At 41.7% G+C, this 14,944-nt stretch overlaps 2 protein-coding genes across 6 annotated transcripts in view; one reads left to right on the plus strand and one right to left on the minus strand.

The window, feature by feature from the left end:
* The window catches only part of ESRRG (estrogen related receptor gamma), a 389,256-nt gene that overhangs the window by 3,872 nt on the left and 370,440 nt on the right, over positions 1–14,944 (plus strand). Inside the window, exon 1 of one of the 3 annotated variants that reach the window (XM_064414212.1) lies at positions 14,325–14,448. The exons of the other annotated variants lie outside the window; for them this stretch is intronic. The gene's annotated coding sequence lies outside the window, so the exon portion shown is untranslated. Of the gene's footprint in view, positions 1–14,324; positions 14,449–14,944 lie in introns of those variants that run through there. 3 annotated transcript variants of the gene reach the window in all.
* On the minus strand, positions 1,209–14,847 carry LOC135297062 (translation initiation factor IF-2). Of its 3 annotated transcripts, none has more exons than XR_010359084.1 (2): positions 13,272–14,847; positions 1,209–10,076 (listed from the first exon to the last, which is right to left on the minus strand). XR_010359084.1 is itself a non-coding variant. In XM_064414215.1 (2 exons), exon 2 carries the CDS (start codon positions 14,227–14,229, stop codon positions 13,561–13,563), a length of 669 nt encoding a protein of 222 aa, XP_064270285.1. In that variant the 5' UTR covers positions 14,230–14,442; positions 14,654–14,847; the 3' UTR covers positions 1,209–13,560. The 3 variants fall into 3 exon arrangements, 1 of the variants encoding a protein (XP_064270285.1); XR_010359083.1 differs by having other exon boundaries at positions 1,209–8,741; positions 9,955–14,847; XM_064414215.1 differs by having other exon boundaries at positions 1,209–14,442; positions 14,654–14,847.

Raw genomic sequence — 14,944 nt, forward strand, 5'->3', positions numbered from 1 at the left:
CTGGAGGTCACAGCAGGTTACAGACAGAGCCAGATCAGCATCCTCAACTCCAGCACGCTTCCCTAACAGTGCTGCTGTGCCCCCATCTTTATATCCAAGGATATCATGGATGATTGTAGCACTTCAGCATTTGCTGAAAAGCTGCATGAATCTAATTCTTGTAACCATGAGAATGTTCACAAATATTTGCTGTTTTTACATAGGTAGAGATCCTATAAAATTATTTAATAGAATATAATATTTGCAGTAGTTTTGCATCACATTAAAATGTCACAAATGTTTATTATGATGTGCGAAATTTCCAGAATTTGTATAATTTTTTTTTCTGGTATTCAACAAAGTTGAGAAATGAGGTTAGATCAGATTGGGTTGACTAAACAAATGTTCTAGACTGCAATTTTTAAAATGTGAATACACTTTTAGGGATAAGCCCATCCTTTTGGCAGAGGTTAAACCTATTTTTCCAATGAAATGGGGTTTGATTTGAGGTGATGTGAGGCTTTGTTTTTTCTGATGTTGAGGACATACAAGCCCAGTGAGAAATTTGGGAACCTTGCAGCTGTAAAACACAGCTTAGCTATTTCAAGGTGGCAACTCATACACAGAAAATGTCCATGAAAACTTTGACCTTTATTATTGAGGACGGCGATTCAGAGTTGAATGTACTAATTGGTCAGTAGCAAATTAGAGAAAGATATAGACATTGCATCAGATACTTTGGTGGTAGCGCGATTTTCTAGCTGTGTCTCCACACACAAGTCTCCCGACTTATTGTTTAAATCCAGAGGCCAGCAGCACTACTTATTGTTCTGTTTATATCCAGCACTCATAATGTGGTGCTGCAATATCCAGGTAAAAATGTTCAATGCCATTTAGAACAAGGAATCCGCCTCGAGCAATGCTGTAATCAGTAATAGCCAACGTTACTGAGAGCAACAGTTTCTGCAAATGCCTTACTGCCACAAGTTAACCCAAGTACAGCTGTAATTGTGCTCAAAACTAAATAAAAGCTGATGGACGAGAAGGAGAATAAAAACCTAATTGGAAAGATGGATTTTAGAGAATGCTGTGTGTGATCAACAAAGGCTGCTTCTGTTTTAGTAATGATGACAATTAGAGGGACGAGTGATGTTAGTGGGTGCTTGCTCAAATAGAGGGTTTCTGCAGTATGAGAAAAATTACTTTGATTCAAAAGCATTCACTAAAGAAAGGGTGGTTGCATTTTTTAATGTTAATTAGTCTTTTCACCTGTTCTTTTCCTGATGAAGGTAGATTTCCTTTCAGCAGATGAGAAATGTATATACATTTTTAAAAATCAAAACAAAACAGACAACCCCCTACTATTTCCCTTGGAAATTCTCCCATTGAATACAAGTTAGTAAATATTGCACAGGTTTTTAGAAGGCAAATCTAAATATGTAGCTTGGGATTTTGTCATCTTGTTTTTGGAGCAGAGGACAAAACTTTTGTTTTGAAGCAGTTTGTTAAACTACTGAGTTTAAAGAAGATGCAAGGCAAGACCTTTTACCTCTGCATTTTTATCACCTTTGTCAAGAAATACTTGCAGAAAATGAGGGGAAAATCACCACTGTTTTTGGTTTTACTTTCCTTGCATTTGTTAATATATCTAGGGCAATTCCAAACAGCATCAGTGCAGAGGAATATGGCATAAAATCAGAATAAGGAGGAGATTAAAAAGCTGCACTCTCTGCTCTGTAATGGACACTTCTAAGCATAGGTGTGAATGAATACTGATTCATTTATACCGTTCTTAAATGGAAAAGCCTCAACTTTACAACAAAGGTAAACAGCATGTCATGCTGCATTTAGCAGATGTTGGCTTGCTAGGAAAATTGAGAGAATGGTCCCCTTGACATCCCTGCAGAGAATTACATGTTGCTAGAAAGGAAAGGAGAGCACATTACTATAAGGATTTTGTTGCGAATAGAGCATTAGCAACTTTAATATTGTATTTATTTTGTTTTATTTGCTTATCTCAGCCTTATCAAAATTATTTTTTTTCCTGTAAATGCCCGTGTTTAATTCTGTCAGTATATAGCTAAAAAAATTACAAGAGCCTACAAGATAATGCAAATCTCAGGCTTTCAAATGTTACAAGTGCTTAGTATATGTGTAAAATTACCTCTAATCACAGTAAATAGTAGTTCATTTTGGCTAAGAGTCAGTTGCTGAATAAATAGCATTTCGATTTTTTCTTATTGCTATTTCATTTATGGAGAGAGCTGGAGTTCATTTCATCATACAGGACGGGAGTACAATTAGGATGCTGACAGAACATTTGCAGAAAATACTGGAGATAACGTCATGTTTCCATCTAAGTATTTCAACTGTTTCAAAGTTTGTAATTCTTAATAAATAGGCTAGTAATAATAAACTTAGAAACGACTTCCCCATTTTTATATTGTCACAAAAGACTTCTTATTCAAAGCACAAAAATAAATATTTCTCCATATTTTCTTAGTGACTCATGAACCTGAAGCACAGCATTGGCAAAATACAGGAAATCCCTTCCCTCAAAATATTTGCAATATTATTGCCCATGTGTGGGACTTTGAAAATACATCAGTAATGTGTGACTCTGGCTCTAACCACAGAGGGAGAAAAGATGATAAATCTGTATCAGTTCATTCTAAGCAACTGATTAAGATAAAGGCTCTGGTCTGTTTTCATTGCTGTTAACACTGAAACTCTTTTGACTTTGAATAGCTTCCTCTTACTGTTTGAGTTGTGGAAATGCTCAGAAGTCCCAGGCAGCACTTTGGTTTTCTTGTGCAGGAATACACAGAACTGACATCATCTTTGTTGAAAGCTATAGTTCCAGGCCTTAATTTCTTCAAATATTTCTACTTAATACTTTAATATTTTTCATCATGCAGTGGGAAGTTTGCCCTCCTCCCTCTCCCCTGAAACAGTTATCATATCTGTGAGTGGCATCTTCGGTGTATTGCATTTAACTATTTCTAACCTTCATTCAAATACAGCATTAAAAATGTTTTCCCCATTCATATCTAATACAAATTATTATATTGATGCCAGTGTTGGGAAGCTGCTGATGAACTGTTGCTGCTAAGTTTAACATCCATTTTATGACGGCTGTTAAAATGGGTGAGGATCTTGCATGTTTTCTTCCAGTTAGGAGAATTTTCAAGTAGAACTGAGCTATGTAATTCCATGCAGATACATATCACTCAATGCTTTCTGAACAAATTAAATCACTATTTAATATCTTTTTTTACCTTATTCTTTCATATTTCTGTATTCAGAAAATAAGAGCAAGATATCTGCAATAGGCTTGAAATTTATAATTTAAAATAGTTATTTAAATGAAGAACTAAAATAGCACAGATCTCTGAACTATAAATAAGAGGTTTTTTTCTCTTTCTAACTTGAATTTTCTCTGAATCATTTTCTTCCCTCCTCACTCCATATTCATCTTGCCTACTTGAAAAATGTTGGAAGTAGTATGCATTTTAGTAAGATACAGGTTAGTGACTCCGCCTTTTTCAAAAGACAATTGGAGTTCTTCATAACATGTCTTTGTAGAAAGTGTTAAATACTTTTAGGCTGACTGAATCTTTTACGTTTGTCAGAAAAAATACTGTAATCCAGTGATGGTTTCCTGTGGCACCTGGATATCAAAAGATTTTGCAGCTGCACAAATACATGAACTGCTACTGACATCAGGTACTGCTCAGGCGGTGGTGTATTCAGGTGCAAAAAAAAGGAATTTACACTTCTAAATTCAGTGATACCAACTACTCTTAAACACTGAGTAGAGCAATTTGTCCTTTCTGTTTTTCTTTTCCCAATCTGTAATAACATCTTTCAGTGAAGTAAGTGTGATATACAAAGTAGACATCTATGGCAGATACAGATGTGCGTGTATGTGAATATATATCACATTACAGCCAAGGAAAAATTTACTCAAGGGGACAAACTTGCTTTAAAGGAAGTGTCACATAAAAGAGGAACTTTATGTATCCAACATTATCTGTCTTGGTAGAAGAAAGAAATTCCTGAAAATGTAGCATCTAACCTTCCTTATGCATAACTCCATTTATGTAAGAAAGGATCACCGATGGCAGACCCGTGTAAGTGAGAGTGACTGTAATGACTGGATTATATCTCAGTTCCTTTACTGATTACCTGGCAAATAATTTTTCATCAATATTTCAAAATAAAAATTCTTTAAGAGGGAAAACACAATAAATCCAACCATAGAATGAATGTTGGTGTCTGAAGTTTTTTTGATAGTTTGTTAGGTAGCAAGCAGCATTCATAGGAAAATATTCAAAGTGGAGGGGAACAATAGGCACTGTGTTGGGAATGGCATAGATCTTTCCTGAACTAAAAGAAAATGCGGAACAAATAATTTGTCACTGGAGTTCTGGGATCTTTCAAATCACATTGAAGCTAATCTTATGTCTGAGGCTGGCATCACATCCATCCATCACGTTGAAATCACTGAGATTCATGTTCCACAGTCTAGGACTTCTGCAATCTTTACTAATTTTTGAGTGGCTTATTTTGATATTAATAGTTTTAAATGATTAGGCATAAAAAGACATGGTAAACCTGTGATTGATTGTAACACTTGACATTTAAGAGGTGAACTTGTTCTGTTCATCCAAGGGGCACTAAAGACATAATCCTGACTTTCATATAAGGGAACTGAGGCACAGAGAGAGAAATGACTCTCAGAAGCCCAAGTTCCCAATGATATGTTGGTGATCATTTTAGGAATACAGAGTAGGTTGCATATACTTTCTACACACAAGCTGCAGCCTCATAAAGTGTGTTCATTTCACGGTGTCTTCACAAACTCCTAAAACCTTGTTGCAATGATTTCCTCTGGAGCTTTGTGACATGCTTTCATTTAGTGGCAACCCTTCATTCATCAAATGTCTATAAAGCTTGTACCTTGTGGTCACCTGCATGAGGATTGAAAGATCTGTTAATCTTTCCAGTACCCAAACTTGTACTTCTTGACTGTTAACTCCTGTATTTCTAAGTGCAAGAGCAGAATTATGTGAAGTCAGATGGAATTACTGTTGCATAGCACTTCTTGGACTGAGGGCAGGGGGACAAAAACTAGCATCCCATTTTGTACATGTTCACAGCAGCATAAGAGCTGAAGCAGGAAACCTGAGCTGTAGTGGAAAACAGTGAAGGGGCATTTCTATTAGACTTGTACCTAAAGAATTGTTCCGAGAAATGGCAACTACTGCTGGAATAGAGGAAACTGTTTCTGGATGTTAACTCCGAGTGGTATTGTAACTTAGACAGAAATGTGATATCCCATCTGCACAGGTAGAAATGTGAAGCAGCAGTCTTGTAACAACTGTACATTACTACACCAATCTCTCAAAAATCATCACTCATACAAAAGAGTTAAAAAGAAAAAATAAATGGGTTCATGCAAAACCATGTCTCCTACCCTATATCTGGCTGTAGTAAGTAAGGTTAGGAATATGTTTTTACACTAACAGCCATTAAAATGATTGACTGTTGATCATGGCCATGCTCTTCCTTTTTCTGTAGTCTTAACTCAGCACCCATGTCCCAAGGGTTCAGAGCAGGGGCACAGAGACTTACCTGTGCATGCAAGCCTGATAAGCACATCACAGGTTCTTGGGAAGGCTCCATAAGGACTTGGAAGGTGTGTTTGTGAGCTAGTGCCTCTACTTCTCAGCAGAAGTCTAGTGGCAAAACATTATGGTGGCATTTCTAAACCAGTGAAATTGTTCTAGAGCAATGAACTGTACCATAGTATCCAGCAGTACAGTACACAAATTTGATCTAAATAAAATCACCTTTGGAGAAATAAGGAGTAGAAGGAAATCATGGACACAGCTAAACTCTGGGTACAGTATATAAAAAACAGTATTAGGAAAAAATGGTTTGGTATCAGTCAGTAATGTGAGCCTAATCCTTCTTTTAATTCTCCTGTAACTGAATGATATTTTATGTACACCGTGTAGTGGGCTGGTGGACACAGTAACATACCCAATACCAGGCTGAACATTTTCTGCCAAATAAGAGGCACATTTGGCCATCTCGTGGTAGAGGGTAAATGGGGACGCAGAGCTCTTTGAAAGGGAAGCAGTTCCCCAATGTTACCTTCTCTGTGCCTCCCCGTGCAGAATCCGATTCAGAGGACGAGCTCCAGCTTGGCAGCCTGGCTTCTAAGTGCTGCCACACCTGGCTGGGTACCAGGTCCCTCCTCCCCTGCCTGCTTTTTGCCGTGCAAAAAGGCAGTGCCAGGTGGCTACGGCTGTCCTCTTTTCTTCTTTCCTTTTGGCTGGAGCTGCCATCTGACCAGAGGGGTAACATGGGGAAGGCTGAACCCTTCCATGACCTGTTTGGGGCTATAATTGCATAGCCCAAAATTGAAAAGACAGTCATCTGTAGTGAGTCTCGTGGTTTTGATGAAAATGCTTGACACTCTATCATCCAACTACAGAGTAGATTAAATGACTGGCACTATTTTGAAGCATCTTTTATTTTCCACTTTGCTACCAACAATTAGATACATACAGATTTTGGGACTACCCATTATATTCCTTTCTGAATCTTCTAAGAAGATAACAAGACCAAAATTATTCTTTCTTTATTAAAGGCATTAAAAGACCCCACCCTGAAAACCACAACCCCAAAATCTACTGGATTATGTATTTTTATAGAAATTGATAAATTGGAATGTACTGTCTCAGGTATTACAAAGTTCCTAAAGCTTTTTAAATTTAATGTTTGTAAGCTATTAACAAACCATGATTCAGTAATGCAGTGGAAATAGCAGAGCTAAAAAGGAAATAACCTGCCTTCTTGGCAGAATTATTGTTACCCTGTGTGTAGGAAAAGCCTTCATAGCTGTCTGCCTTTGCTGTAATCACTGGTGTACTTTTTTTCCCCAGGATATCCCATTGTTTGCCACTCTCCTTCCTCAATCATTTTTGTAGTGCTTTTGGATGCAGGAACTTTTTCCGGTTAAATATTTCGTGCAGCACCTAACAAATTTACCATTCCACCTCAGATAATGCTGTAAATACCTAATGAGAACACATCTCTGGTAGTGTAACTCTGATGCAGTTACCATGTTTTTCTGCAGCCATTGCTCTGCACTGACACTTGGTTGGATCTGACAGCAGCAGGTCTCTTGCTCTTCCTTTTGAGAGAAGGCAAGAGAGAAGGATCCAATATTTTGGGAGTTATTTCTGCCAAAAGCTGAGACCTGTAATCCTGCTAACATCAGAAGAAGAACATGCAGCTCTTGGCAGCAGCAAGCCCCACTAATTTCTGCACTGCCCAGAAATTAACTTCAAGAGTCTCAAAATTGTCATTAAAATTCAATTGTTTCCCTTCACATTTAGACATCCGCCCATGGAAAAACACCCATTGTGTAACTTCTCTCCCTCTCCCTGGAGGATGGGAAGGTTGCAGCCCTAATGGTGGCTGAAAAGAGGCAAGAAAATGAGCTTACCTTGCTGCCCTAAAGTTAAGCAGTAATCCAAATGGCACCAACACTGAAATACCTAATAATTTGGATGTAGAATTTAATTGCTAAAGATTTCACATTGGTTCTGCTTCTGTCTTGGTTATATATATAGCTACAACTTTATTTTTATTTTCTCATACATTTTTCCCCCCTGTGTAATATGACCAAAATGACATGGAAAAATGCAACTTCTCAAATTTTTAATTTGAAATTGGACTCTCAGCTAGTATAAACTGGTATGACTCCACTGGGCTTTCACTGGCTGCATATCTTGTTTCTAGTCTGTGGCTCTGACCAGGTAATTACCAAATAAGACTTTACCATACCATACCATTCACACAGAGTAATGGAATTCAGGGCTCTGACTGAGTTTAGGCAGTTAAATATAAGTAAATGCCTTGGTCTGCAGAATAAGATCTTTTCACTTTTCTCATAGTTTTCCATCATGAACAACTGGATTAAAACTGGTGTTCTCTCCTTCCCATCCACCTCTTGGCCATCTGCTGAGGCCTGCTGTCGCAAGAGGAAGAATGAGTTCAGTATCACATTTCACTTAGGGGTCTAGAAATGAGCATCCTTAATGCACACTAAATGAGCTAAATTACAGGGGAGTGTTTCCAGCAGGCATTCCAGGGCTGTGAATACAGCCTAGGAACCCATGGGCCAGCATGCTTTGTCACCCTGGCTGATGCTTAGAGAGGCCTCCCTACATGCTTTTGTACACCATTTTCTACCTGTATCTATCCCATCTTTGCAAGCACAGCTTTTTGTGTGTGCCTGGGGATGTACTGACGCATTCTGAAAAGTCAGAAGACTCACTGAACTCTTAAAGCTGGATAATGTCAATGGGCTTCAAGCAGCATCTAGATGGAGTTGAGGTCCTTCTACCCAATACTGACCCATCCATCTTTTAACTTAACATGCCAAGTGAAGTTGTGCAAACTCAGGGAAGATAATTAATACAAACAGTGGTGGGGTTCCATAATGGAGTGTCTTGGATGCTCTCTTCTCTACTGCAATAGTATCAGCTCCTCTGTCATTATACAAAACAGAGCATTTGGAGAATTCAAGTTCAGGGATGAAGCGTTTTGTGTTTGCTCTTCTTCCAGTCTATAAACTATTCTGTGCATAGCCTGCTTTCACTCTCCTTTTGAAGATGTACCATCAGCATTTAAGTTCATTCAGACAAGAGAAGGGTAGCAGCAGAGAGCATGACTGTAGCCTCCTGTGAAAACATTGAATTATGTGGGGTAATCCTGGATTTCTGGCTTCCAGGACTCCTTTAGCACTTCCACATTAAGAATAAAATACATTAATGGGCTTTTGAGAATTCCTGAGATATGACCTTAATCATAGACAGAACCTATCTGCCATTTAACATAATACCTTGCTGACAGCCACCTCCTGCAACCTTTGGCATTGAGGTCTGTTTGGAAAGGCAAAAGGCATTCTGGAGATCTGGTAGTGAGTACCTGCACCCCCAGGAACAGAACCCATCATGTGCTGTTTTTGCGCCTGTACTTTCCCCAGTGTGCAGCCTGTCCCTTGCACATGCAGCATGGCTGCTTTAGTGCAGACTGTTAATTGCTTGTTGGGTTAATATTTGTGCAGTGTGTCAAAGGGGAAAGGGCCTAAATTCTGTTTGCATTTTAAATAACTGTCTTGGCAGTTGCACAATCCAGTGTTTATGTTTTTATGGAATGCACCATTTGTGACTGTTGTTTTAAGAAGTGCAGATATTAAACATGGCTAAGCAGGTTCTACAGTGGGTCTGGCCCACACTGGCTGTCAAGGGCATTTGGAGAGGTGCCACTTAGCACTGCACAGTTTGCCTGCCATGGATTGGCATATTATAACTTGGTGATGGCAAGTCACCAAAAGTTTGGCAACTTTTATCACTGTCAAGCAAGCCAAATTCTATTCCCTTTACTTAGAGCTAGTTCAAATTCCTCTGATACTAGACTCAACTCTTGCAAGAAGCCAGATGGGAGAAACTAAGAGGTGACCTTATTCTGAGACTTGGATCTCACATTAATTGAGGGCCCCACCCTGAATCCTGATCTCTGATAAATTAACTTTTTAATGTTTCATTTAATGTTTCATTACTGACTTTGGCACAAGCCAAATGTCTACGCAGATATTTATGTTCCAACAGACAAATGCAAGCTCATTTTTTTCTTCTAAGTATGTTATGTTTTACAGACATGAGTAACTCATGTGGGATCTTTCCCACAGAGTACAACCAATGTAAATTCACATGACTCAGGGATTTGTTTCAATGCTCATGTATAAGCTCTCATTAGAAATGATTATGCTTGAAGATCAAAAGAAAGTACACTCACTTGTATTAATGTTTAATGCATAATTCACATTGTTAGAACAAAAACCAAAACAGTCGGTGGTTGTTACGACAAATATCAAACATTGGCACTACTAACCAACTCCCACGGAGGATCCTTCATTGCCTGGCATCGGCTGCGCGCTGAGATTTCCTCTTGCATGTGCTCTGCCAATCGTCTTGGGGCTTTAGGACACCTTCCTCTCTGCATGTGTAATGCCCCTGTAATGACAGGAGTGGGGGAGAGCCAGGATACCCCAGCACTGCAGGTGGATCCAACACTCAGAGGTCCCTCAGCGGAAGCAGAGTGTACAATAATCCAATTCCTTCTTTTATTCAAGTAGGATTTCAGATCAGGCATGCTCCTATAAAACTCTCATTGCCTTCAATCTGAGTTTAATACCAGGATTAATATGAGCCTTAATATCAAGACCATGGTAAAAGTCATTCAGCAACACAAAATTTAAGTACTTGATTTCTTGTTTATCTTTCTCCATGTTTACCTTCTTCAATCAATGCTTATTTTGTTACAGGAATTATTCTTAATTAAATAAACAAGTTTGGCATGAGGGAGTTGTAGGTGAAATCCATTCCCTATATCCTTAACCAAGACAAGGACAGGAGGGCAAAGCCATGCTTGTAATCACCAAATGAGAATCCTGTGGGCATCCTTGCCTGTTACGCAGAATAGCTGGGACTACTTTATCTGTGTAAGGGAAGACTCTAGGTCACCCTCTGTAATGTGTGACACGTTGCAGTCTTTGACACGAAGTAGAAGTTGGAGTGTTTTATCTTCACAGCATTTAATGGCTTTTCCTATGTCAATGTTTAAAGGGTCAGCAATTTGTATCATTTGGCTTTTATATTTATACTTCTTTCAAAAAACTGGCTTGTTTACTACCTGAGTTTACATAATTTCTACGTCTTCTAGTTTTTGTTTGGTTCAATCCCCTCTCCCCTGCCATCTCCTTCGACAAAAGCAAACCAACAAACAGTCTCAAAGTTTAGGAGGCTTCATTCACATTAGAGAGTCACCTCTTTTCCGTGGATGCATGTGGCATGGAATGACACTGAATGACATTTGACAAACTTTGTGCTTGGCACAAGGTCACAAAACATCTTATATGTTCTCATTATCAGTTCAGTCACTTTCCTGTATTGCCAGTGATGCAATACACCTGATTCAGAGCAGAAGCAGAGGCTGCCTGGGTTTCAGGTAGTTTCTCCCTGATTCAGGCCTCTGTAAGCAAACTATAAATTAGCTCTCTATTCTTAACGTGTCTCCTGAAGGCCTTCTTATTCTGCAAACCCTTCTGTGTGAGTCTGTGAGGTTCCTCATTCAGGAACTAATATTGCTGAGTCAGACTGGATGCTATTGCTATGAATGGAATGCAGTCAAATGGATCATGGGTGTCTCAGAGGGCAGAGCAGAGCTTTGGGGTTTGTTTACCTTTTGTTTAGAACAACCCACTCAAAATATTTATGATTGAGAAGCTGGTATTTCTTCCAGTAAAGAACCTTTTCTCCACTTTAGGGCAGTTGAGAAGGTATTTAGAGAATATACTGGTTAAATTGTTTATTTTTAGTGGAGTGCACATCACATTGCTATCTTGAAACTGATCATAAATATATTTCTGTTGTGGGGATTTCACTGAGGAAGAAAAACCTGTAATGAATTAAATATGCTTCATAAGAAAAGAAGTAGGTCAAATGTTGGGCTAAATTAACCTCATGTTATACAAAATGGCTAAATTCTGTTGTTTTCACCTGTGGGACTCTGGATTTGTCTACACACCAAGATATTTCAAGACACTTATGAGGTACACTGCAGTAATTGTGTTCGACTTAACCCATGCGTAGACAACTTTTATGCCAGTGTAAGAATTCAGTTTCTTGAATTACCTTAATCCACTTTGAAAGTGAATTAAGTGAAACCAGGAAACAACTCAGTCATTCCAGAATGAATAAACTATCTGAACACAGTTCTGCTTTACATTCACATCCAACCTTATTCCAGTATAATTTTCCTGGGCTGAGAGGTTCTTAGGATATATCTACATAGCAAATTAATATGTGATTACAGACACACCAACCCTTCCTTTACTCTCACTGGCATGAGTAACAGCAGTAATGAAAGATGGTGGCACAGACTCCAGTGCAGCCTATTAACTGGAGCATATATATGCTGTGAACAGCCTCTGCTGAAATCCAACTTAGCACACCCTCACTTCAGACTCAGCTCACATCCCTTAGACTGACACAGGGGCTGGGAATGCCTCTCTGCATCTCAGGTGTGTATGCACACCAAAAAGTGCACGTGTGATAGGATTGCACAGCAGAGCTAAAAGGGAACCGGGTGAATTTCACTTCAGTGGTTAATCATGCTGAAGAAGCAGCGTGGCTCGCACATTTTTAATATACACACCCCTGAAAACCAAATAAAGCGTCAGCTGTGTGACTGCAGAAGCCAAATTATATGTGCTATAGACAAGCACAACTCAGATGATTTCACTAGGGCTGGATTTGGCTTCATAGTTGAGATCTTGCTTATTTGGCTGACACTTATTTTGTTACCTATCTGCTCATTTATTTTAATGAAATTAATGCATTTTAATATTCCTTTAAGTGCATTCTAAAAATAGAAATTTGATTAACTCACGCGCTTTTAAAAGTGTGACAATCACAATGAAAAATCTCTTAGCTGAGCTATGGTGCAATTTTAAGTAGCATCATGGGTAGCTATGCCATACCCTTCATCCTTTCAAACAAATTCCTCACATCAATCAAAAGAGGCTCACTTAAAAATGAATGGTGAAATACAGACAACGACAACAATCAAGCTGTACACGTTGCTTTTCAAGTCTACCAAAAACATATATCAGTAATGTACTCTGCTGAGACAGTAAAGACAGGTAAGAATTTAGACTAAAAGCAGTTCAAAATGATTCCAGAACAGAAACGTATAGTAAACTTGTCTTTCTAGCCAAGCCAGAAAGCATCCTGAGTAGCCTGGGTCTAAAAAGAAAAAAACCCACAACCCAGTGCTTTCAATTTCAGGCTTCTGAAATGACGCTTGGACTGTACAATATTCCAAGAATTATTTCTTTCTTCCCCAATTCTTTTCCCAGCTGCAGTAAGTGATCCCACCATAGCTGCTGCTGAAGGCACTGAGACCAGCAACAGAAAAGGTGTACACTAACTACTCCCTGACTTTATCGTCATATAAAAACTGGAATTGCAAGACCTGAGTAGTAACAATATTAAGCAAAGGCAATTTTCCCTTTTATTGTATTTAAATGAGGAAACTGAAAGTATTAATGCTAATATTAAGGCTGAACAGAGGCAGTTGCAAAAAAAAAAAAAATTGTTTCAGCTCTGTTACACGCATCCCTTCATGGATTCTGCTGCGCTAGTTACCTGTGCATTGGTGATGTTGTAACTTGCTGTTATTATAATAGATGGTGTGAAAACCAACACAGAAGAGGGAAACTTGTCTCAGGGCTCTGCTGGGACGCTCTGCGGTCACAGAGTAGGTGGTGTGGTGCTGCAGCACTTTGGGATGCAATGTGTAGATTGGTTTTTAGATGAGGAGGCACTTAAACTCAGGCTGCCATGGGTAGTTTAAGCGAGGCCTAGTTCTGGGAATACTTCTGCAGGCGAGTTAAGTCTCACACATGAAAATGCCCTCGGAATTTAGTGGGAGCGTTCAAGATGTGCAGGATCCGGCTTTGCGAAGCACACGAACCCAGGGCAGCGGATGCGTGTGGCTGCTGCCATGGCCGGGCATAGCGCTGCCAGCCTGCTCGGCGCTCACAGCGGCCCCGGGGCTGCCGCAGGCCCCGGCTCGCTCTGCCCCAACGCGCACCCTCCTGCTTTCGGGAGCAGCTGCTCGGCTGCCCCAGCAGCAGAGGAGGGGAGCGATGGCCCCGGCTCCCCTCACCGAGCCGCGCCGAGCTCTGCGCCAGTCCTTGGCTCTCCTCGGCGGCGACGCCATTGCGAGCCAGGTGCCCCAGTGCGGCCCGGGCTGCCCGGCCCGCAGCCCCGCCGGGCACCCCGGCTCCGGAGGGGCCGTGGGGCGCTGTGCGCCGGGGGCTCCCCCGCCTTCCCCTGCAGAGCCTTGCAGGGGATTGGGGGGGCGCGGCGCCGGGCCTGCACGGCAGCAGCGGTGCGGCATCCTCGCTGCTCGCCCGGCCTCCTCTGGCATTCCGGGTGCTTTTCGTTTTTTTTTTTTAAATTCACTGATTTTTTGTGTGTGTGTGTGTGTGCGGTGCCCGTTCCCCGCCCCCGCCGCCCGCTCGGCACATGGCCTGCTGGCGGCCGGCAGCGCGAGTGTCCCCGCGTCCCCTGGGCGAAGTGTCCCGTCCGCCGCCCGCATCCCAGCCGTGGGCGGCCGGCACCTCCTCTCTCCCCATCCCCCCTTTTCGGCAGTCGCCTTTTTTTTTTTTTTTTTTTTTTTTTTTTTGGTTGCTGTTGTTCTTGTTAGGTTGGGTTTTTTTGTTTGTGTTTTTCTTTTGGTGGTTTTGTTTGTGTTTTTTCCAGGTGGGACGTGGCGGTGACCGGCGAGGCTCGCCCGGCACTGAATGTCACCCTGAAGGTAAAATGAAAGACACGGAGATGAACGCATGCCTGCGCCCCGCGCCGCCGCTCCCCCGCGCCCGCCGGCGAGCGGCCGCCACCATCGCGGGGCGGCAGCCCCCGCCGCGCCCCGGATTTCCTGTCCCGGCTTTTCCTTACTGCGCCTTAAAAAACCAAAAAATAATAAAAAAAAAAATCCGCATGCGAAAGAAACGTGCACGTACCCGGTAACGAGCCCAGGAAAAACCCGGCCGCTTCCCCCTGCTCCTGCCAAGTTATCATTGGGAACACAGGCAGGCGCCGTGACGTCCCGGGTCAGGCCGAGTGCGGACCGGCGCTACCAAGGCGGCAGGGAGGCGCGGGGACGCCGCCGGGGCCGGGGCCGCGGGGACCGGGGCCGCTGCCGCCCGCCCGCCGCCGCTTTCCGCCCGCCGGGCCGCGCCCGCCGCCGCCGCTGCCCCCCGCGCCCCCCGCGCCGCCGCCGCGGCGCCGCTCGGCCTCCCGCCCGCCAGCGG

The sequence above is a fragment of the Passer domesticus genome, chromosome 3, assembly GCF_036417665.1.
Source record: "Passer domesticus isolate bPasDom1 chromosome 3, bPasDom1.hap1, whole genome shotgun sequence".
NCBI lineage: Eukaryota > Metazoa > Chordata > Aves > Passeriformes > Passeridae > Passer > Passer domesticus.